General features: G+C 42.9%; 1 protein-coding gene across 7 annotated transcripts in view; it reads right to left on the reverse strand.

Moving 5' to 3' along the window:
• The window catches only part of tnika (TRAF2 and NCK interacting kinase a), a 106,810-nt gene that overhangs the window by 19,439 nt on the left and 63,260 nt on the right, over positions 1 to 24,111 (reverse strand). Inside the window, exons 5-18 of one of the 7 annotated variants that reach the window (XM_049597166.1) lie at positions 23,843 to 23,953; positions 21,453 to 21,543; positions 20,800 to 20,930; positions 20,657 to 20,711; positions 18,139 to 18,217; positions 17,850 to 18,025; positions 14,558 to 14,624; positions 14,265 to 14,463; positions 12,277 to 12,393; positions 9,293 to 9,379; positions 7,436 to 7,663; positions 6,484 to 7,068; positions 1,247 to 1,411; positions 665 to 931 (exon numbers count right to left, since the gene is read on the reverse strand). In XM_049597166.1, coding sequence (XP_049453123.1) covers positions 665 to 931; positions 1,247 to 1,411; positions 6,484 to 7,068; positions 7,436 to 7,663; positions 9,293 to 9,379; positions 12,277 to 12,393; positions 14,265 to 14,463; positions 14,558 to 14,624; positions 17,850 to 18,025; positions 18,139 to 18,217; positions 20,657 to 20,711; positions 20,800 to 20,930; positions 21,453 to 21,543; positions 23,843 to 23,953 — 2,358 coding nt within the window. Of the gene's footprint in view, positions 1 to 613; positions 932 to 1,246; positions 1,412 to 6,483; positions 7,069 to 7,435; positions 7,664 to 9,292; positions 9,380 to 12,276; positions 12,394 to 14,264; positions 14,464 to 14,557; positions 14,625 to 17,849; positions 18,026 to 18,138; positions 18,218 to 20,656; positions 20,712 to 20,799; positions 20,931 to 21,452; positions 21,544 to 23,842; positions 23,954 to 24,111 lie in introns of all 7 variants that reach the window. The other 6 variants (XM_049597164.1, XM_049597167.1, XM_049597169.1 and 3 more) reach the window with 6 other exon arrangements.

A 24,111-nucleotide genomic window follows, 5' to 3' on the forward strand; every position in this document is an offset into this window, starting at 1 on the left:
AAAAAAGGTCTATCTCTGTGGGGATCCTTTCCATAATGTTGTCAGACACTTATAATAACAATCATGCCCTGGCAGCGGAAAACCAGGCATTTTTAATAGACATAAATTGATGCTGTAAAGATGCCCAGAGTGTTTACATTGCAGCCTGGCCGCTGCCCTCTTCCTCAATACTGGATCAATTAGAAAAAACGTAGTTTCTAGACCTGTTTGCTTCACTCCACAAAGGGACGATTCATGAAAATATGGACTCCATACCTCCGTTTCTCAACCTATACTGTGGCGTCAACACACCGCACCGATGGGTCGAATTCATATCTCAACGTTTCATCGTTTTTGTTCTTGATGGTTGTGCAGGCTGATGTTTTGCTGAACTGTTCGATGTTGTTTGTAAAAGGAAGAAAAGCCAAAAAAATGTACTTGACAAAAAAGAAATTTGGACTTTCATGCAGAAGAGCTTGACTCAGTTTGACACAAAGAAATTTAAGGATGGATACATGAAATTTGCTAAAATGTTTGTGGCAATTAAGACCTTACAAATTCAAATTTAAGACATTCTGTTGACTTTTATGGTCTAATATTTATAAAATAAAGACATTTAAGACTTTTTAAGGACCTGCAGACACCCTGGATTGACAGTCTTCCGTTCTGATAGTGATTCTCCGACCTTGGGTGGGATGTCCTCCTCTCTCAGCCATGCGGTCCTGTCCCGATCCCTCTCTCTGTCCCGATCCCGATCCCGTTCCTCCCTGCCTGTGATGCGCAGCGGGGCACCGGGGGTGTCAGAAGTGGGGTCAGAGTTCTGGCGGGGCATCTCGGGCCTTGGGGAGCTCACGCTGATGCCCTCGCTGAGAGCTGAGCCCGTCTGGTCCTGCAGAGACTGGGAGCCAGACATGGAGCCAGAGTGAGTCTTCACTGGGACCAGGTGGGCCATCTGTAGGAGGGAGGGAGGGAGAGAAAGAGAAGGAGGGAGAGATGAGGGGGACAAGTTGGGTGTACAGGAGGAGGTTGAGAATGGGGGTGTAAAGATGAGCATGAAGAATTGTGGGAAAATACAATGGCAGAAAATGGATGAAAAGAATAGAGATGGATGGGGGAGAAACAAAAGACAAAGATTTCTTTATATGGAGTCATGAACTTTTTAAGGAAGTGTACAAGGAGTCAAGAGGTTTGTGATTATTTGATACCATCTCCTAGGAAACACACCAAACATTCACATGCCTCCGTTACCGTACACACACACACACACCTGTGGTTCGATGGAGCGGTGGATGGGTGGGGTGCGGGCGGGCTGCATGCCCCCACTGCTGAAGGACTCGGAGCGGGGAGGGAGGGAGGGGTCAGAGATGCGGTTGGACACTTTGTGCTGCAGCGCTGGGGAGCTCTGTCTGTTCAGCTTAGATCGCTCCTCCACCTGGGACAGGTCACATACCACTGTCACTCACAGCCAAGCACGCAGCACAACCAATCACCACGCTTGACGTGCTGTAGGTATCATGCACCCCGACAAGCCACCAGACAATCATAACAACAGGCTGTGGGACAGCTGTGTGTTATGTCACATCACGAGCTCTGGACTTGTTTTTATGATTGTGACTCATAACAAAAATTGCTGCACTGAAAAGTTCGGTGAATGTCTTGCAGTAACCTGTTTATCTCTGGATAATTACACAGGTGGCGCAAAGCCAGTCTTCCACAGAAACAGTCAAAGGAATCTGGCCGTTTGCAGGTGTCATGCCATATTTTGACAAATGCTCCAACATCTCCTGTTTATCTGTCTTCATGTCCCACGTGCAGTCAAACAGAAAGAATGTCTGATGGCTTTGGTGAAAGTTCAAGAATTATCTAACCCATTCCTGAGAATTGGGATGAAATATGTCCTATCAAAAAAACAAAACTTAAAATGATAACTTATCAACACACTCATTTTATTTCTGGAGTGAAACATTATTGTTAAAGGATTTATATGTATGAAATAAATAAGATTTATATGATATTTCGATCTGCTTTCATTTTTAACCCTTGTCCCAGACAAGAATTGACAACTGATTTCTTTTAAAACATGAGCAGAAGGCAATGAGCAATGAAAAAAGAAATGACCCAGAAAAACAGCAAGAAAAATGTAAAACAAGTAAAAAGAGAAAATTAAAAAAAAAAAAAAAAATTAAAAAAGTTAAAAACAAACAAACAAGGAAATGACCTGGAATAAAGTGCTTATAAAATTATAATTATTTAGTGACATAATTTGAAAAGGTAATAACTATAATAAATATATTTTTTCTCTAGCTTTTTTTCTTTTTTCCTAGTTTTGTGTTTTTTTTAAATAATTACTCATACAAAATACTTATATTTTCATTATCTTAATTATTTAAAAACAAAAATAGGAAAAAAGAAAAAAAACATTTTACATTTATTATAGTTATTACATTTTAGAATTATGTTACCAAATTATTTTTTATAATTTCTAGGCACTCTTTCCTGGACATTTCCTTCTTTGTTTGTTTTCAACGTTTTTCCTTGTTTCTTTCTTTTTTTAAATCAATTTTCTTGTTTTTAATTTTCTCTTTTTACTAATTTTTTTTTGGGTCATTTCTTCTTTCGTTGCTCATTGCCTTCTTCCCATGTTTTTGAAGAAATACAGCCAGTTTGCTGAGGTTTCAAAGGGTTAAGACTAAATAAGAATTATGGCTTAAAAATTAGTATTTTGATTAGCATTAGAGGATGCTTAGAAACTTTGACAAATATAATGGCTTCTCTTTATAAATATGTAACTTTTTAGTCAACTCCGTTAGACGTAGACTCCGTTAGACATCAGCTCAGCCAAGATTTTGATCTTTAAAAATGTATTTTCTTGTCCTAGTCGAAGAATAAAAATCAAAAACCAAAAAAGTAAGGTCTTGTCCCAATTCTCAAGAAAGAGTGATCTCCAATCTTCTTATCTAGACAACACATTCAAACCCAAAATCCCAGATCTGAGTGCATGCAAAGGTAATGGCTGCACAAGTTTGATTTTTACACCCATTAGAGATTGACTGACTGCTTCCCACAGACTTGTGGAAGTGCACATGTGTGTAAATGCCAACGAGCACCAATGGATATCTGTGAGTGAGGAAGGCAGAGAGCTCCTCTTTGCCAGTGTAATCAGATTATCAGATTATCTGATGTGCAGTGAGAGAAGGCTCCGAGGAATGCTCCCAGCTGCCCAAATCACACTTTTCCACTCTAAACAATCTACTCAACGGTTGGTGGAGGGTTGAGTCATGGCTCAGCAGGGCATAGTGTCAATTGCCCCCCAGGTAAACATGCGTGTGCAATGAGAACTATCCCCTTTGGAGGCTTTCTGTAATTCCACATGAGCTCATAATCTCGTAGGATTATTCAAGATTATAACCTGGGTCAGAACAACTATGCAATACTGTGTCATTCCTCAAATCTTTGTTAGTTGCCTGCTAGGGGGAATAACTACTGTGAGGCAACTATGGCGGCAGAAAACTTCTCAAACGCTTGGTTAGTTGTTCACTTGGGATGAAAGGCGACAACTGATGAAGGAAAGAATTGTAGACAAACAGTGGCTAAGTACAAAGAACAAATGGAAGAGAAGTATTCGGTGATTCAATAGAAGCACTGCTGTGATCCAAGTTTAATCTGTGGAGGCAGTACGTGATCAAAGTTAGCATAAACATCAACTGACCTTCGAGAGATAGAGAAATTACTGTTAGAAGGTGCACTTACAGAGGAAAAACCTTTTGGGTAGTGCTGCTTAAAGGGAAAGTTCAGCCCTCCCAAATCATAATACATATTTTTCCTCTTACCTGTAGAGCTATTTATCAATCTAGATTAATTTGGTTTAAGTTGCCGAGTGGTGGAGATATCGGCCGTTCCATTATATTCAAGAGAAGGCAGACATTTCTATGGCTGATATCTCCAACGCTCGGCAACACACCAAAATAATTTAGATTGATAAATAGCACTACAGGTAAGAGGAAGAATACGTATGTTTGATTTTGGGGTAAACTGTCTCTTTAAATCTTCATTCTTCATGCATCAAGTGTTTGGGTTTATCCCCAGCCTACCACCCAAAAGCTCTTTCTACCATGTCAGAGGTGCTAAAAGGTTAAAACAGATCATCAGAGGAAGTTAACTGTGGCCATGACTGTAGGTTCTTTTATCTCAGACATGTTAGGATATTACATACCTTGACATGTTTTGGTCATGTGACAGTCACGCCTCCCTAGTGTCGGCTGATTGACAGATCAGCTGCGTCACAACCACCACCAAGTGACACTTCTGAGGAAGGCGGAAGTTTCCTTCGAAACATGTCAAGGCATGTAATAGCCTAACATGTCTGAGATAAAAGAACTTACAGTCATTATCATGAACACCACTGAACTATTAATTGTGGCCAGTGCAGCATCTACATCTATTAAAGGACACAGAAAAAGATTAGGGAGGAGAGCAGATGAAGGACAGAGGTCATCCTCCTGAGGATCCACTTTGTTAGAAGGATCCCACCACCACCACCACGTGGCCACCACCCATCACCAAGTCGGGATTTGATTGACTGGTTGACTGACCGAAGAAGAAGTTGACACAGGTGGGTTTCCCCGATGACATCAACATCAATACGGCTAGGAGCAGGCTTATGATGGTGCTTTTTGGGGCACTGGGTGATAAGGGTGACAAGGTGGCGAGCAGGTTGGGGGGTGAGGGATCAGGGCTGAGCTGTGGTTAACTGGGCTACCTATGGATCAGGATGGTACTAGAAACTGTCCCTGAATATTGGTACGTCTCCTCCGGATCTCAGTCCCAGCGGAGAATCTTTTTAGTACTAAAAAAAAATCAAACCGTAACCAACATGAAGATTAATGATAAAAAAAAAAAACATACCCCTTGTAGAGATAAATGTAGATATATGTAGATAAATGTAGATTACTTAATGTCGGATAATATGCGTTAATATACATGTGTGCTCTTGTACTTCTATCTTTGTGAGGACTCATTTTTTGGAAATCTAGCTTGATCGGCATCTGTTTGAATCTCAAATTTTAGGGAACTGTACTGACATTGCTCCCTTAGTAGAGCAATGTGAAAGCACCTCTCTTTTACGAACTTTGCACAGACACAAGTCAGTAAAGTCAAGGTCAGCCATTTTAGGGGACCTTAACAGAAGAAAAACACATTTTTGACTGGAGGGGGCTTTAAAGATTAGATTGAGAATAATTTGATTGTGATCTTCCCTTTTGTTAAGTAAAGTCAATTTTGAGTTCACCATATATCAAGCAGAGACAAAAGAAGTGTGTGCACCAACCCCTTAATGTGGCATTACCCAGTAACAAAGGCAATGCAAGGTAAAACAATTAGATAAGGGCTGGAGTACTGCATGTAGGTGTTAAAGTCAGGATTTGGGACTTTGAAATGCATTATTTCAGTCACAAATATAGAAGTACAAAAATGTGTGAGTGTGTGTAACTATACATGTGTGCTTTGGACAAGGGTCTAGCACTGAACAGATCTGACGCTGATCTGGGTCTGAGATCCGAAGGGAGAGGCATACGGGGAGCAGTGAGGGGTAGAGTCAGATGAGATGAGGGGATAGGAGGCCTGTTTGGGCGGAAGGAGGTTGTCATGGAAAGGTGGAGAAAATTTGTGGGGCGTGTTGGACACAAATGTGTCAGGAGAGAATACAGGGGAAAAGGTACCGGCAGACCACGAGCCTGAGGAGGAGGGGGACATTTGCGGAGAGGTGCGAGGAGAAAGGTTCAACCAAGAACATGGAGATGTACTGGTTGAAGAGATGGAGGGCAAATGTTCAGAGGAGCAACTACTCATTAGTCTGACCTCAGACAGGTTGTGTCTGAATACGTCTGCCGGGGCAGAAGCACTAAGGTCACACATTGAGGAGCTTCCTCCTATATTCTCCTTCCTAATCCCTTCTCTTCTGCCCCCAAGAAAGTGACTGTAATCAGGGACTTGAAGAAAACTGCCACTGTGGGAGGCAGGTGAGTAGGAGCCCCTTTGTCTAGATAGAGCGGAGTGAAGAGTATGGTCAGGGAAGGATTGAGAGAGGGGGTCATGTGAGTCAAATGCTGAGACCTGCCAGTCCAAGGGCACCGGAAGGTTCTCACCACTGACAGCTGGCCCCCTCTCTTTCCACCTGCTCTGATACTCTGGCTCTATATCTACATCTATTCTACAGCGAGGTGAGTGCGATCTGGCACGAGGGTGGCCACCAGAATGGTTTGGGATAGGTAACTGGGAGCTCCTTTGTCCACATAGGGTGGAGTGGAGAGCATGGTTAGGGAAAGATTGAGAGAGGGGGTCAGTTGGGTCAAATGCTGTGACCTCCCAGTCCGAGGGCACTGCAAGGCACTCGTGGCTGACAGCTGGCCTCATCTCTTTCCTCTGCCCTCCCTGATACTGCCGTTCTATATCTACATCTCCTCTACTGCAAGGTGACTGCGACCTGCCGCGACAATGGCCACTAACCAGTTTCACTGCAGGGATGGGAACAAGGTTAGATCCAGACTGGGGTCTTTGAACCTGTCCTGGGGACTGAGGATGAGGTTGGAGGGCTTTAAGCTGTTGGTCCGGACACATTAGCCCCTGGATGGCTGCCTGACTCGGTGCAGAGAGAGGCCTTTCTCTTGGCTTCTCTTTCTGATTGTTAGCCACCACAGGATAAGGGATGGGTACTGCAATAGGCTGGCTGACTGGCCCTTGACTGAGATGCTCTTTTTGACTCTTACTAGGTCCTTTGGGCCCTAGGCCGTGCTCCTGGATGGGCCCTGGGCTGCGGCCCCTCTGACTGAGTTTCTGAGCCCTGAACTCTCTGACCTGCTGACTTATCTCTTGTTTCAGCCCTGGATCTAGGGGTTCTCCGGGATCTAGTGAGATTCGGATATGGGGGAGGTGGGTGGAGAGGAGCTGGGCACCATGGGATGGGGTTCGTCTAGGGGCCTGAGCTCTGTGTTGGCCATGAGAGCCAGGGGATGAAGCCGGTTGGTTGAATGACTGATGATGTCGTAGTTGGGAGCGGGGCGAGTTACCCTGAACATGCTGCTGCTTCAGGACCTGGGAGTCAGAGTCAGAGGAAGGTAAGCAACAAAACAAATACACACAAAGGAGACACCACACTGTGATAATTGAAGCACCAGCATTAATCCTTAAATAGCTTCACATTCAAAAAGTGAGGTCTCCCACAGGACCGCTGCTTTTAGTATGACCTGCTGAATAAAATATTAACAATACAAGAAGGCCACTGGGTGCGTTTAATGTACAATAGGGGTTGAATTCCAAATCAGGATCACCACCAAAACACACACATATATTTAGTGCACTACTTTCCTCAGAGCTGCTACTTTACCTCACTCGTAACATAACTCGTCACATATTCATAACTTCATGCATGCCTTTGCTTATCATGCATGTTGTGACTTACCTCCTTGGCCCAGGCAGGTTTGTCATTAGGATTGATGATATCTTTGTAGTGGTAAAGCTGTTTCTTCTCTGCTTGCCTCCCCTCCTGCTGCTGCTGCTGCTGCTGTTGCTGCTGCTGCTGCTGCTGCTGCTGTTGTTGTAGAGACACCAGGTAGGCTCTCTCCTGCTGGAGCTGCCTCTGGAGCCGCTCCGCCTGCCGCTGCTCCTCTACCTGCTTACGCTTGTACTCCTGGAGGGAGAGAGGGAGAGGGGGTATAGGAGGGGGGACAGAGATGAGAGACAGGAAAGGAAAGCGGACAGAAAAGAGGGCAGATACAGGAGGAAAGAGAGGAGGGAAGTTTAAGTTTAGAAGATAGCGAGAAACACAGAGATCAACACCAAATCAGGTGAGTAATTATTGTACGATTTGCAAAACATCAATGATCTGTGGTGGGAAAATTAGTAGTTGCCAAAGATTCATAGCATTATTAGGACTTTCCACATAGGTGGAGTTTACTGCCTTAGGATACTCTGAATGGTTATCCTCAATGCAATCCTCAAATTTGCAATGAGTAACTGTCATTGTTCTATTTTGTGTGTATTTGAAATTACTTAGCCTACTTCTAAGTATCAAGCCATGCATTGACAAACACTGCGGTTACACCTTATAATAACCATCATTAATAAATGGTAAATTCATAGTTTATCAAACTTTATTTAATAGTTATTTTACTGTAAACAAACAATGACACGATAGCTAATAATCGTTACAAATTATTGTCATTTACTAACCTTTAACAGTGTAGTGTTGCACGCAGTTTAACATTTTTGGCATTTTTTGAGGTCACAGTGACCTTGACCTTTGACCGCCAAAATCTAATCAGTTCATTGCTGACTCCAAGTGGATATCTGTGCCAAATTTGAAGATATTCCTTCAAGGTGTCCTTGAGATATCACTATCAAGAGAATGGGATGGCCAATCCATAAACATGGTGCCTCCAGCCACAGCTATCGCTAGCTTGGAGGCATAAAAACATAAAATATAGCAATACTAACAATTAGTAAACAAAACTAATTATCATTTCATTGTTTGTTTACAACACACTTTTCCCAATTATAATCACAATTTTCAGGCCAATGATGGACAAAGGGGACTGGGAACATAACACTGGAGCAACTCTTATCAGACAGGGGAGATGAAGGTGGGCACTCAGAGGCAAGGAGGGATGGAGGAAGGAAGGATGGCGGTAAGGGGGGAAAGGGAAGACATCACTTCTCAGGCCGCAACACATCTCTGCGTTTTGGTGCGTGAAGTAATTGCTGTGGCCTCTGGAGTTTTCCTGGCTTGGATCTCAAAAGGTTTCCTTTCATGCTCTCTTTAAATATACTTCCCTTCCAATAGGATGCAAGGAGCAGTGGACAAATTCTAAAGACATACTGTGGATTCCTCGCAGTAATAAAACACAAAACTGTTGCCCTAGATAAGACTGGGGCACTGAGAGAAACCCTCTGTGGGAAATAACAACGTCCTATTTTCTCTTGGATGTTCTCACTTCGTGTGGGCCAACATGATTGGGGCTGACAAAACTGTTTTTCTGCACCCTCTGGGGAATCCTTTGAGATCCAGCCAGCTAAATGGTACGCTTCAAGCAATCAGTGAGATGAATAAATTCAACACAAGCATGACAGATAAGCAATTTATTGTTTCTGCTTCATGTTTTGCCTCGAATGTGCAGCTAACAGGTTGAGTGACTCAGACTGTGGATCCCCTCACAGTCAGTTCCTCTGTACAACTGCCACTCGGGTGCATGCAGGGGGGATAGGGGGCCACACAGCACAGATGGGGAGCAGTAGTAGCACGTGGGAGGGCTGTCGTTACCAGCAGTAATGCCTGTTCCTGTAGTAGCTGCTGCTGGAGAATCTCTAACTGCCTCTGTTCCTCCTCCAGCTGTCTACGGATATACTCCTGAGCAGCGTGTCGGCACAAAGAGATAGAAATAGAATCAGGAAATCTGAACATCCGAACACAGACAGAGTGAGAAAGGCTGAGACAGAAAGAGATACAGAGAAGATAATCTCCTGAGGTGGCTGTGAATGAGAAAAGAAGATGAGAATCAAAAGGCAGATGAAGCTAAGGAGGCGGTGTTCTCGAACAATTGTAATGTGTTACAAAGGAAATATGACAAAGAGACAGGGGAAAAAAAGGAAGTTTGAATATATCTTTCCAAAACACTTGAAAAGTGTGGGAGGAGAGCAGCAGAGCGATAAAGAGGGACCAGGACAGACAAAAAATACACACATAGAACAGCAGTAGGTTCAACGAGAGGACGAGAGAGAGGATTGTTGAAAGAAGGCAGGAAAGATGCCGAACAATCAAAATATATACAACAGCACAATCAAAGATAGAAAAAGAACCAGTGTGAGAAACACACAGGTCCCATTACGACATCTATACATTTAGATCTCTAAGGCAACAACAGATTCCAGTCTGACAAATTTCACAACCCAGGAACCTTTTTGTAGTTCTAACAACCGTCATTTTTATTGTGTACGTACGGCAAGATCTAGAAACAATCATAGTTCTTAAAAGCAACGTTTTGAGGGAGTACTACTTCAGACTACATACCGTCCCAGCACAAGAAGAACCTTGAGTGACTCAAGTGTACATTGATTGGTCGAACACATGAGCAGGTGGGTTGTTGCTACATGGTAACCCTAGATTTGTGAAAGGTCTGATTAGGTTTAGCCAGAAATGGGTTAAAATGATCACTTGAAACTGAAATTGTCAAAATAACCTGTAAAAAATGAATTTATCACAGAAAAATAATGCCTTAAAAAAACATAAAGCTGATTAATCGCGTTCCGTGGTGCCCTTTGACCCAGTGTGTCACTGAAGGCCACAGTGGCTTTGTCACATGATGGAGGCAGACAAGATGACGCCGCTTGGCCCCATGAATGGAACGTCTATATTTAAAAAAATGCCATTTTCGTACCATCGGAGTACTTAAAGCCTGAAATATCACCTCAACCAAAGCATTTAGCAGCGAACCTGAAGGTCCGAGCTAGCACAGCCTCTGATGCTGGCACTAGCAGCCAGCTTTGTGAAGCCACACTCGACCAGGCGTTCAGATGCAAACTGAGAAAGTCCACCTGTGACTGACTGGCTAACTCCCTTGCTAAGTGGACTGCAACGGACTGCAAGCCAGTTTCGATGGTAGAGGACAGGAGGACAACGGTTTCCAAAATCCAGCAGCTTTACTACAACACATCCTCCAAAATTCATTTGAATTGAGATTTCTTGAAATACTTTCACTACAAAAGCTGATATGTGCAATTAATTTAGATTATTAATCGCAGAGCATGTAATTAATTAGACTTCTTTTGTTGCTAGACAGCCCTACTTGAAACATATTACAAAAAATCTCCCAGGAGGTTTTGCGAATCTGGGTTTACTATCAAGACACTGGCAGCCGCTATCTTTAAAACTCGCTAGCTGTGTAAACAACAGACAAAAAAAACAACAACTTGTTACATAAAACGGGAAATCAAACCAAGTTTCGAACTCCTCAAAGTGAAATATAACCAATCTCTAACTGGGCATGATGTGAACAAGAGAGAGCATCAGATTGTTTAAGTGCTTCCCAGTGAAGATGTCCTAATCTGCTCTTAGCATCAGCAAGCCGGCTGTGCAAACTTGCGTCCTTGAAAAACCTCCACTGGCTCTATTTCGGCAAAGATTTGTGCATCTCCAACCTATTTTTAGAGCAACATCCAGGCATTGTTTAAGCTTGCTCAGGGCTCGATAGGATCCCTGATGCTCCCTTGTTGTATGTTAGTTATGTCACTACGGCATTCCTTGTGGTGCAAATGCAAACAGAAGCCCTTGAAGGTATGTAGTTTTCAGGAGAGCTCCCCAGTAGGCAGTTCCTGTCGATCCCCAGAACTGTTTGGTCCAAAACCACCTAGAAACATACTGGGACCCTTACTCAGTCTTTACTTCTTAAAAAGAACCCAAGCTTTAATTTATGAAAAATATTGAACACTGGGGTGCACATAAACTTTGGGGTTTGGGGTGCTACCCCAGGAAATTTTGTTTGTCTTTTTCTGCATTGCGTTATGGTGGAACATTTGTTTTAGGGGGGACAAATGCACATGTTGTAATTATTGAGGGGTCCACTGCATCCCTGCCGAAATCTACGCCCATGTGCCAGACTTTTCAGCACTATCATACCGACTGGAACTCCTGTATTGTGGCAGACCATTAGTTGGTGCCTTGTAATATTGGCAGGTAATATTGCCCAGGGCATGACTTGAAGTTATCATCCTTGGGGAACTGTTGGCACTAAAGGGCAATAACAACTTTTCTGAAACTAATAATCTCATATTACCCAGTCCTTTTATTTGCTTTCAGCCAACCAATCAAGAAAAAAAACATCAGTTTGTTTTAATTCGATTTGATGTAGACCCAAATATGGCTAACAAAGGATGGACTTAATCAGAGAGAGAAAGGAAAGTATTGTTTTTGCATGAAAGATCCAGGAGCTGAGAAGCACAGAAAAACAAAGCATGGTGCTGAGATATCACCGGATTAAAAACGTCCGAGTTCTGTGTGTCTGAAACTGAAATCCTGAGGAAAAAAAACATGAGGAAAATACGCCATTGATGTAATTTAAGGAGACAAGCAGGATCAGAGTGACTCAGGAAGACAGAGGAAGATGTTGCCATAAAAAGAAACACTAAGTTTAAGGGTAGATGAGGGATTCTGGACTCGAGTTGTCCTCATGTTACATTTCTGTGGCACCATACTGTCTGTCTACATACAGTACATGTGTTTTAATATAGTATTACAGTAAGCATATGAACCTGTTCTCTCTCTGCATGCCTCCTCTCCTCCTCTCTGCGGAGCTGCTCCATTTCCTCGTAGCGCCTCCTCTGTTCCCTCTCATGCTGTTTCCTCAGCTCGCGCTCTCGCTGCTGCTGCTGTCAGGAGAACGCAAGCACGAGAAGATTCAGGATCACAACACCATGTTTTCACACAAATTAAGAAACTGCGTCTCAGTAGAGATTCTCACACACATGCTGAATCTTTGATATGTGAACTCATTTGATCATCTGTCTTTTTGTTTTTGAATTTCGTTCCTTCCACAGTGTGTCTCGGCTCCTTCTATGAATAATGGAGGGAACTGTTATTGTACATTCACACAGGATACAAACTCACTCTACGCTACATTTGCTCAAACACACATGTAGAGCCACAGACACACACTTGGCCCTGAGTGGAAGGGTCATGTTAGTTGAGTCGAGTCATGGTGTTTAGCCGTGCGTCGGGATGCTAACCCTGGTGGGAACCCAGAGAGAGCGCACAGATTATAGGCTAAGGATTTTCTTCTATAAGCCTGCTCTCTGGAACTAAGAGAGGGACACTGGGGAAAGGCTGTGGGTGTGTGTGTGTCTCTGAACCACTCTCCGTCTCTACTGAAGCCTTAACCAAAGGGTGAATGGAAGGTTTTGTAAATTTAACTGCAAGAATGGAGTGTAAAGTGTAAAGAAGAGAGTATGGAGAGCCAAGCAGAGGCCTTCCGCTGGCTCCTGGTGTGTGAATGTAAGTTTTGGCTATCTGTGTTGTATACTCATGTATGTTCTTCATATTAGCTGCTGTAGAAAAGTGCATTTCATGGCCGACAAAAACAAATGTGCTACAAAGGCTCAAAAACATTTAAATTAGGAGAACCAAGCTGCAGCTTCAGAAACAACGCCAATTCAAAAAACCCATACAAAAAAATGGCGGCACAGTGGTGCTGTAGTTAGCATTGTTACCTCACAGCATGAACCCTGGGTGGGGCATTAGAACCCCGGGTTGGGGATGCCCTTCTGTGAGGAGTTTGCATGTTCTCCCTGTGTCAGCATGGGTTTTCTCCTGGTGCTCCGGCTTCCTCCCACAGTCCAAAGACCTGCAGGTTAATTGGTGACTCTAAATGGCTGTTGAAAACTTGTGGGAGGAGCTGTTGATGATGCCGCACGTGCGACCCACTGGCGGTGGATAAACAGGAAGCAGCTGATAGCAGGAATTAGCGAGCAGCTGGTAGCAAGAGGGAAACGCAAACGTGACAGACACTGTAAAGATGAGCAACTGGGGAGACAAGGAATTGTGCGCCCTCCTTGTCCTCGCAAATGAAGAGGCCATTAACCGTCAGATGACGGGAACGGTGAAGAACGGGCCGACCTACGAGAGAATCGCCGAAGGACTGACCAGCCACGGCTTCCCTCGGAGCACGTCACTGTTTACGTCACACGCTGAGCTACATGTTTTGTTACTTGCTCACGCCCCCCATTGCCCTGAAAAAGCCACATTTTGTATGAACAAATGTAGGTAGGCGGCATTTTGCTGCACTCCCCGATTTTGTTTTTATACTGCCAATGCAATGCCAAAGACTGATTGGGCTTTCCTGCAAATTTGCGCAATCCCTGTCTAAAAAGAGCTTATGTGTCTGCCCTGTGATAGTCTGGCATCCTGTCCAGGGTGCCATTGGGAGTGACAACAACTCCACCCGCATGAAAGAGTTCTGTTTGCGGTGGAAACACTAAACAGATCTAGGGTCTAGGTACCATGTCTGAAGGGTTACTTTTGGTTCCAAAGGAACCATACCGAAAGTGTTTGGTGGAAACAGGGCTTTTCTCAATTGCAGCACATTTCCACTGTTGCATTTGTTTTGGATTTTCATAGGTGTTTCTGAAGTAGCAGTACGTTTCTCCTAATTGAAATGCTTTGGATCATTGTGACTCGTTCACCCTTGTCATCCACAGTACAAAGGTCGTGGTTAATGTCCCTTCCTTCACCTCCTCCACCTTACCTCCTCCAGCCGCCTCCTCTGCTCCTTCTGCTCCTCGATGCGTTTCTGTCTCTCAGCCAACAGTAAGCGCTTGTGCTCCTCGTTCTGCTGCTGCTCCAGCTGCTGCCGCCGCTGTGCTTCCGAACGCTCCTTATTGGCCAGCTGGAGGCGCAGGAAGTCCCGCCTCAGGGTCGACTCTCCGGGGATGTTGATGATGGAGCTGCGTGGGGGATTGGTGAGAAGGCAGGATGGTTTTAAATTAGTGAAGAGATGTCAAATGTGATTTGGGAAGAAAAGGTTGTGTTTGTACTGACCTTGGTTCACCCATGTCTCTTTCTTCATCCTCCTCTTCGCTGCCACTGTACTCATATTCTGTCTCATCTGATGGAAAGAGAAAAAAGTAAAAGAATAAAACCATAGAAAAGAATAAAACTTAAGCATGCAAGGTAATAACCAGCAGAGAGCAAAGCCATTCCACTTAACGTTTTTCATTTTTCACTTGAACTACCTTTGTTCATTGCTAAACTGCTCACGATTCTGGCATTCCCAGATTCTCACTCCTTCAAGGCATCTTCTTTTAGACGCTTTGAATAACAGTATAAATTGTAATTTTACTGTGTGTAGCGAGGTGGAGAACATTAGCTCGGAGCTCTTTCAGTCAAACGGGGCTTAAAGCATAACGGTTGTAGAGGAGGCCCGGCTCTTCCTGAGACACATCCACACAGACCTGTCCTCCGAATGTGACAAAGTGACAGCTGGAGAAAGCCACAGTCTCTACAATGACGAGACATTTCTATACATCATCACGACGTCCGCCCTGCAGTACGTTGTTTCTTGAAGCGGTTAATGTGGTTCTCACTGACGCAGTCCTGTGTGCGAGTGTCAGTCCATCACTCAGACTGGGTGTGTTTGTGTGTTGTGGTGGAGTGGAGTCTGTCACTTTTATTTCCTGCCGCCCTGTGACAGCACGCGTGTGTGAGAATTCGTCTGTGTGTCTGAAAGTGTATTGCATCCACCCCTGCAACCTTGCAGACTTTTTTTTTCTGAGTACAATGAGTGCGTATCTATGTGTGTATTTGTGTGTGTGTGACAGCACTTCCGAAATCAAACCCTGTTTCTGATGCTATTTATGGTTTTCAGTAATGGCCATTCAGTGTAGGGCTGAGGTGAGAAAAACAAATGCCACAATATTTTTAACCAATTACCTCATTATCGATATTGTGATGATAGTGTAGAGCCTTGTACTGTACGGAAAAAAGGTTTGATGTTTTATGGTGGGCGGAGCTTAGCTGGAGGCAAAACAATCCTCCACAGACATTAGTTAGTGCTGGCTAGCAAGTTCTGCTGGCTTGTTTTAGACAATGGAGGAAGATGATACAAGTGGTGCATTCAGAAATACTCATTCTGAGTGTCGGAGTGCACTCTGGCAAAAACTGGACTGTTCGGTTATCCAGAGCACTGCACTCTTGGCACTCTGTCTGGGGAGACGGAGCAGCAGAGCACCAAGCAGAGTGAATGTGTGATTAACTTAACCGTTCGTTCATACCTGTAGAAATATATAACTCTGTTTCTTCGACCAACAGGGCTCTCATTTTAGCGTAGAGTGTCAGACTGAATTTACGAATGCACCATGTCAGGTCACTCACTGTCCAGGACTGCGAGTGTTACTTGAATAAGACTGTCCGACCCGTATGCTCTCACTCAGTGGATGGATGATGTCACAGGAAGCTTTGTGGCTGATCACTATGTCAATGTTACAAAGGAGGACATCACTTGAACAGTTTCCTCCAGTTTGTTTTGCTATCAAAGTTAACGTTAGCTAATGCGCTAAAAAGTTAGCATTTGAGAGAAATCCAATATTCCTCTTAATACCTCCCCAATGTCTGATGAGGTGGACATGATAACCCTTAATGCACATAACGTTATTCATCCCTACAACAGGAAATACATTTCCCCTAACCTGATATGAAGCGTGCACTGCACATGTGAGCATTTTTGATAATCATCTCCATCCAGTTCTTTCGTCTTACTGCATTTAACCATAGTTGTCTTTGTTTTTGTTGACTGGCACTGGTGGCTGGTTTGCGATTACATTTAAGTTTTGAGTCATGACTCCTTCTATTCTGGCTCCCAATAACACAACAAAACGATATTTTAAGACTCCTATGTAGCCTATGGCCCTGTGGTGGAGAGTCGTGTTTTGCCTCCAGCTAATGAAATGCCGTCATTGTGACGTCGGCACTAAAAGGGGCTATATGGTTGGCTAGTGATGCTCCTGATAAATAATCATCAGTACTGTGGGTATAATGACTATGTATGTAAAGACAAACACTAGAGCAGCTAGAATCACTTTATAGTAATGCAGCCTTTAAAACCAGGATTGGAGAACATACGATATCCAAAATCTAATATTTGTTCTCGTATCATGATATTTATATAATATTGATCCATTGTCCAGCCTTAATTCAACTTATTTAGATTCTGTAATTACCTGTCTATATATTAGTTTTCTTATTAGTGGCGGAGTCCGCCACTCGCATGCGGGATTCAAACTGCCTTCACGGTTACAATGAATTCACTAGAAAGGAATTCATGAATTAATGAATGTATGCAATTCAGCATTAACATTTTAATTCTATCTCAATCATATCAGCATGTACTTACTCACCTACAGCCATATCAAAGCTATATTAAAGTTCTAGTGTGGAGGATTTAGTGGCATGTAGCGCAGAAACTTTTCCTGTGTGCCAAGAGTACAGGACCGTGATACTCTACTTACAGCCCATGGGCCAAATCCGGCCTGTGATAAGGAGCCAGGTGGCCCACAAAACCATTTTATAATTCATGAAGAACGTAAATTGATTCACTTTGGGGGATTCTTCTAGTACTTCCATTGTAAATAAGGTACAAGAGCATACAGAAAGGACACCCAGACAGAGTCCTCAAATCCCAGAAATACCCCTGCATACACCTGACCTATATGGTTGCTGCAACTGGCCCCTAGCCTCTTGTCAATTTGCCAAAGTTTCCCCATGGAAAGCAACTGAGTATCCCTGGTGCCTATCTACAATGGAAGGATCAATTTGTTCAATGGAACAATACAAAAAACTACAATGGCTGACGTGAAAATGCAGATGGCCCTATGTAGAGCCAGTGTTTGGTTTGTCTGTTCCGGAGAGCAACATGGAGGACTCTGTGGAAGAGGACACGCTCCATATGTATGTGTCCATAGTGATGAACATTATATACAACTTCTTCCAACAGATACGCCTAAATCCTTCACTGGACCTTTAAACGTCACAAACACATGTATTTGTCATTTATGTTAAGCTTGACAATAATTTTGTTCCAATTTTAGTGTTACACGATCCAAAGAAACGTTTTGAGTAAGAACCACCATGAATCATTTTTGTGATATACAGTTTTATCATTGCAGAGGAAATTCTCCTTTAATGTCAGCTAACTCCTGCCAGCTGCCATCTATCAAGCGGAACTACTTAATAAATCAGTCGCCCCACCTCCTCCGCCATGTGTGTGTAAATCTACATGTCCATCTGCGTTTCAATCCATACCGACACGCCTACATCCCACGTGTTGTTTCCTCACCTCTCTCTCCCCTCTTCTTCTTTGTGCGGTCGATGTGGTCCTTCAGCTGGATGCGGATCTGCCTCTCGTTGGGCAGGTCCCTGATGAACGGGTGTTTGAGGAGCTGCTCCGTGCTGGGTCTCTGGCTGTGGCTCTTCACCAGACAGCTCTCTATGAACGACTGGAACTTCTTCGACCTGAAACCACAAACACACACACACCAAAGAAGCAAATGAAAAACCGAGTTGTAATCAAGTGCACGTCTGAGCTGATTATCCTGCCTTTGATAGTAAGAAAGACACACACTCACCACTTCTTTGACTTGAGTCTGGGTGCAGGGTTGCGCGGGATGAGGAAGAGGGCTCTCATTGGGTGCATGTCACACAGCGCTAAAGAGTCAGACATCAAGAACCAAACATGGGTGAGTCAGGGTAAGTGGGCCTCATTCACTAATGTCTTCCTAGGTTTTTTAAGTTTGTTCTTGAGAAAGAAAACAGAATTTAAAAGAGAAGCCGAGAGAATTAAAGTCAAGAATGTCCAAATATGACTTTTCATATTTATTCAACACATAAAAAACACAATGCTATGACCTATTTAGTGAACACTGGATCCAGAGAGAGCACATGACTGATGAGGAAAATAAAATGATTCAATCTTAAATCTGAGGCCAAAACATATTGCCAGAAATATAATTTACACCCATGTCTGTGAAAACATGGACACACATCTTTCCCTCAGCAGCACAGAAGATCAGCACAGTGTCAAGGTGGACACCAAAGATAAGCGTCACCAATTCAGTATCTGACCAAATGTCTTCCTGTCTGTTTCTGAGTTATGGCGTTTAATAATGGCCAGAAAAGTGTCACTATGATGTCACATTGAAACTGACCTTTGACCTTTTGTATGTAAAATGTCATCACATAATTTCATCCTCTTAGACATTTGTGTGAAATTTTGTCATAATTAGGGTATAAATTCTTGAACTATGGCCAAAAACATGTTTTGTGAGGTCACAGTGACATTGACCTTTGACCACCAAAATCTAATCAGTGTCTAAGTTTGACCTTTTGGATATAAAATGTCACCTTGTCATCATTTTATTCTGTTAGACATTTGTGTGAAAGTTATAATAAATAGTGTATGAATTCTTGAGTTATGGCCCAAAACATGTTTTGTGAGGTCACAGTGACCTTGAACTTCAGGCACCAAATTCTTATCAGTTCATTCTTGAGTCCAAGTGAACGGTTGAATGAAATTAATTAATTAAATTAAGGAAACTGGGTGTTCTTGAGATGTTGCGCTCACAAGCATGAGACAGATGCAGGGTCACAGTGACCTTGACCTTTGACCCATAACCACCAAAATCTAGTTAGTTCATTCTTGAGTCCAAGTGGACGTTCGTGCCAAATTCGGAGAAATTTTTCCCTCAAGGTTTGCTTTACATATTGTGTCACAACAATGTGAAAGACAGATGGACGGTCAGACAACCTGAGAACACACTGCCTTTGGCCACATCTATCCCCAGAGCAGAGACATGGACATATAATAAATGACTACTGACTACTGTATGATTCAACTGGAGAATTCAAGAAGGCGCAATAACTGTTATTCTGAACAAACATTTTAGAACTCAAATGTGCGTATATGTGCTTTGCATAGCTTTTGTTCTTACCTGAAAACAAATCGCCAAAAAGAAAACAGAATGTTCATATTTGAGTGTTTTATGAACAAACTTCTTCTCAAGAACAGTTGGTGAATGAGGCCCAGTGTTTCTAACTAATTGTGCAGAACATTATCGTGGCACATAGTCAAAGCCAGCTGGAGCTAGTCCTCCCCTGATCAATATACACTGTCGATACTGATAACAATCTATAAGATCTACACACACATACAGGTAGATCTTGCCTTCTTGTACAACACCAACGTCTGTTATCCATCTCACAAAGTGGCATTTGTGCATGTACTACTAATGTAATTGGTTATTTAGGATCTTTAATATTCAAACTTCACAAAGTCAGAGACCAGAATAAAACATGTGACTAACAACTGTCGTCATTACTAGCATCTTCTTTAATGCGATTACTTTGTCTTTACTAAGGCAACATTTATAGTAGGACTCAACAATTTTAAAAGATAACATTAAAATGATTATGGTGTGATCTTTATGAGGATCTGTGCCAACACAGATGTCTTCCTTAGTCTGCAGAATATGATGTGTAGGTCAGGACATCTCTGCAGCACGATATTACTTCATTTAAAATGGTATTTTGACACACATTTCGCCTCCAACAAATATCGAGCCTCCTGCACTTTGAAAATTGCAGAAGGCCATATTGTGATTTTAATAAAATCTTGATTAATTATTCAGCCCTAATCCATGTATGTGCAACACCCAAATTACACAGTGAAATATTTTCATCCAGTTAGAGATCTTCTTCCAAACTGCAGCAGTGACTGACACTAGACTAGAGCCGAACAACCTTGACAAGACTAAGTGATGTCCTTCATGATTACTGCCAATTACCGACCGCGGCTCGGGCAGACTTTCACCACAAGTTTCTTTTTTACTGAGCCAAAATCATAATCATCATAATGACTATGAGTAACCTCGATAGGACTTAAGTAATAAATGGAAAGGATTGAAAAAAGCAGAAGTAATTTGACAACCAATTTTATATCCGCTCCTCGGCCTTCATTAAAATTATGGCTCTGGATGAGTCGCGCTGATCTGGACTGAAAAAAACGACCCTTGATTACAGTGATCTACTGTAGCAGCGCTAAGAAATGATGTGTAGCAGAGGTGTGTGTGTTATTGACTGGGTACGTACGTGGCGCTCCTTCCGCCATCTCTATTGCTGTGATTCCCAGCGACCATAAATCACTCTGTAACGACAGAGACACGGCGGATTAACACTCAAGGTGATCAGAAAAAGCACAGACATCTCGAGTGGACGGGAAGTTGCTGAGGCACCTTGAAGTCGTACGTGGCATCGGGGTTCTCGTCACAGGCGATAACCTCCGGCGCCATCCAATATGGCGTCCCGATAAACGTGTTCCTCCGTCCTACCGTTCTGTCCAGCTGGGCTGAAACACCAAAGTCCACTGCAGGGCAAATACACACACACACACACACACACACACACACACGCACAAACACAATACATCAGGGTACAGTCTGCAGTTTACTTAAATCTTTGTTTTTCACTGTGTGTGTGTGTGTGTGTGTGTGTGTGTGTGTGTGTGTGGGCCGACACCAGTGGGCTTTACTAAATTCCATAATGGACTCTAAGCAGGAACGAATTGCCCAACCTGCAGTAGCTTGCCCAATTTACAAACACACACACACACACACACTTTATAATCCCCTCCCCACTGGGCTTTAGGGGGAGAGCAAGCAGGAGAGAAAGAGAGTCCCTTCTTCAGCAGTCTGCACCATAAACAGTAGCAGAGCTACAGAGAGATGAGTAGGCTGGTATTCAGCATAAAAGAAGAAAGAAAAGCCTCACACACACACACACGCACAAACACACACACACACCTCTGAGCCATCTGAAACGTTATACCTCCTCCTGCCCTCCCAGTCCTAAAGCCGTTTTGTCAAGTGGGGTTGGATGACAGACTGACCTAGTTTGACCTCTGCGTTCTCAGTCAGCAGGACGTTCTGTCCCTTGATGTCTCTGTGGATGACCTTGTGCTGATGGAGATGAGTCAGACCCTGCAGACAGCGACAGAGACACACAGTGAAGGAACGCCGCTGCAGCAATGAGCCAAGTCATGATTATTATTATTATTGTTTTCAAGTATGTATAAAGAGCTAATTTCCAAAAGGAAGCAGCTGTAGTTGTTACTGTGCAGCTGACCTTGACCTCTGACCTCCCTGTGCATAAAAAAGACTCAGGGAAAAATACTTTTTGCAAGTCTTATGAGTAGATTGTCTGAGAAGTCGATGTAGAAACAAAGTACACTGCCTACAATTCATTATTTCGAATAAAGCCCGTCTGTACAGGAGGATTAAAATTTAAAGAAAAATGTGATATTAGGGATCTCACCTCTCATCGATCAAAAAGAATTTGGAAAATAAATGTATGCCATGGTCTCTTGCTAGCATAATTAAATTTTTTGTACTTTAAATCCAAGCAAAATACAATTAGCGTCAGGTGCTTAGGCTTTTAAAGTTTATTAAATTGTATTTAAAGGAATACTCTCATTCCCAAATGACCATTTGAATATCAATCAATCGCCCTGTGTGACGTTAACTTAATGGAAAAATCTTTGTTTTTCTCGTATGCTTCCACGGTGAACGAAAAATCCGAAAACGGAAAAAAAAATCTTCATGAATTTAAGTGATCAGGGTCCACAGGAAAACGATGTCAAAACATCCATTTACAAACTCTCACACAACTTGTGCAGTATAATCCAAGTCTCATACTGTATATCAAGCTGTATGCTCCGTACATCCCAAACAGACAGCCCTTCCCCACAGCAAACTGGACTGAACCTCAAAGCCAAACTCACATCAGTTGGTTTGTTTGTGTTACTATGTGTATTTGGTGAATCCAATCTAATCGTTCTAAAGACCAAAGTGAGACAATTACACAAACAAAATAACGGAATGAGGCAGCGGCAGACCAGTGGTTCCTGTGTTCAATGAGGTAAATTCACAGTTTTTTTTGTCAGTGGAGTCTGGCTTTGAAGAGACCACAGATATGTTTCTCTTTGAATTCAGTTCCTTGTCAGAGAGGGCTGTCTGTCTGGGATATATTGAGCATACCACTGAATAAATGAGACTTGGATTAAACTGCAGGAGTTGAAAACAAATGTTCTACTTTTTGTCTTTTACTTCATCATGAAATTTAGCAATTTGTGCACTTTGTTCACCGGAGCCGTGCAAGAAAAACGTTTTATCTTTTTAAACAGAAATTTGGGGTGAGTTATGTAGGGCGCTTTCACACCTGCCCTGTTTGGTTCGGTTCAGTTGAACTCAAGTTTGTTTGCCCCCTAGGTGCGGTTTGTTTGGGCAGGTGTGAACACAGCAACCAGACCGAGACCTTCTTGAAGAGGTGGTCTCGGTCCGGTTACAAATGAACTCTGGTGCGGTTCGTTTGTGGTGCAATTGAACTTAAGTAAAAGACAAAAAAAAAGAGAGAAAATCAGGGACCTAAAAATGTGAAAAGGGACAAAGGGAAGACAGGAAACAGAAAAGGACAAGATAAAAAAACTCAGTATAAAAAACACAAAGAGGAAGAAGACAGAGACAAAATGTGAGGGGACAGACGCACACAGGAAGAAACAAGACCAAATCACAGCAGGACGAGAGGAAGCAGAGAGCACGAAATAAGATGAGAGATGAGGGGTGAAAAAGAAATAAAAGTGGATGAAAGGAAATCATTGTTGCCTCAGTTCAGAGCAGCTCTGTGTATAACTGACTCTGTTTGAGGCTATAGCCCTCAGCACAGAAAAAAACCTTGCACAATAACAGATAGTGGAGATAAGCTGTGGGGGGATGACTGCGATTTCCCATGAAGATTCACTTCATTGTTCTATATCTCTCCAACACACAGATACAATGGAACACAAACAACTGGTGATCCCTATCAAGGAATGGGTCAACTGGAAAACACAGATGACTTCTGAGTACAGTCAGGAGAAACATTAAATTGGAGTTAAACGAAGGCCAAATCTGTTGCCTCATCACGTTCAATATATATGTTCCCATTCTTCATCTGTTGTTTGTATTTCTAACTCTCCTTTTTCTTCATGATATTTGTTGTTTTTGTAGAATGTCTAATCATTCTTGAGGAGCATCGACTGAGAAACAAACAACTGACTCTTGTGAAGAGCAATTTTAGATCATCACACAGCTGTTTTTGTTCTCACAGCTCCCAAAATATCATTCGCACATTCAGAAAGAAAGCATCATCAAGGATCTCTCTCTGTGTCTTCGTACAGTAAATGCTTACTCACAGAGGACGGGCGGAGGATTGAAACAATGACTCAACATCGTGGACACTCACCCTGAGGATCTCTCGGCAGATGTAAGCGGTCCACTCCTCTTTCAGAGAGTTGCCCTTGGTGTTCTTGATCAAGTCTGTCACCGAGCCGGCTCCGCAGAACTCCATGACCAGCTAGAAGATATAAAAGGTTGGTTATTTGACTGTTCGGGAAAAGGAGGCAACTTGGTCCTTCAAGCAAGCCAGTATCTTCCATGAAGTAGCCTAAGTTGTTGAGATTACCAGAGAGCTCGTAAACAATCTTATGTATGTATTCATGTATGCACAGTGCT

This window comes from Epinephelus fuscoguttatus, linkage group LG14 (genome assembly GCF_011397635.1).
Source record: "Epinephelus fuscoguttatus linkage group LG14, E.fuscoguttatus.final_Chr_v1".
NCBI lineage: Eukaryota > Metazoa > Chordata > Actinopteri > Perciformes > Serranidae > Epinephelus > Epinephelus fuscoguttatus.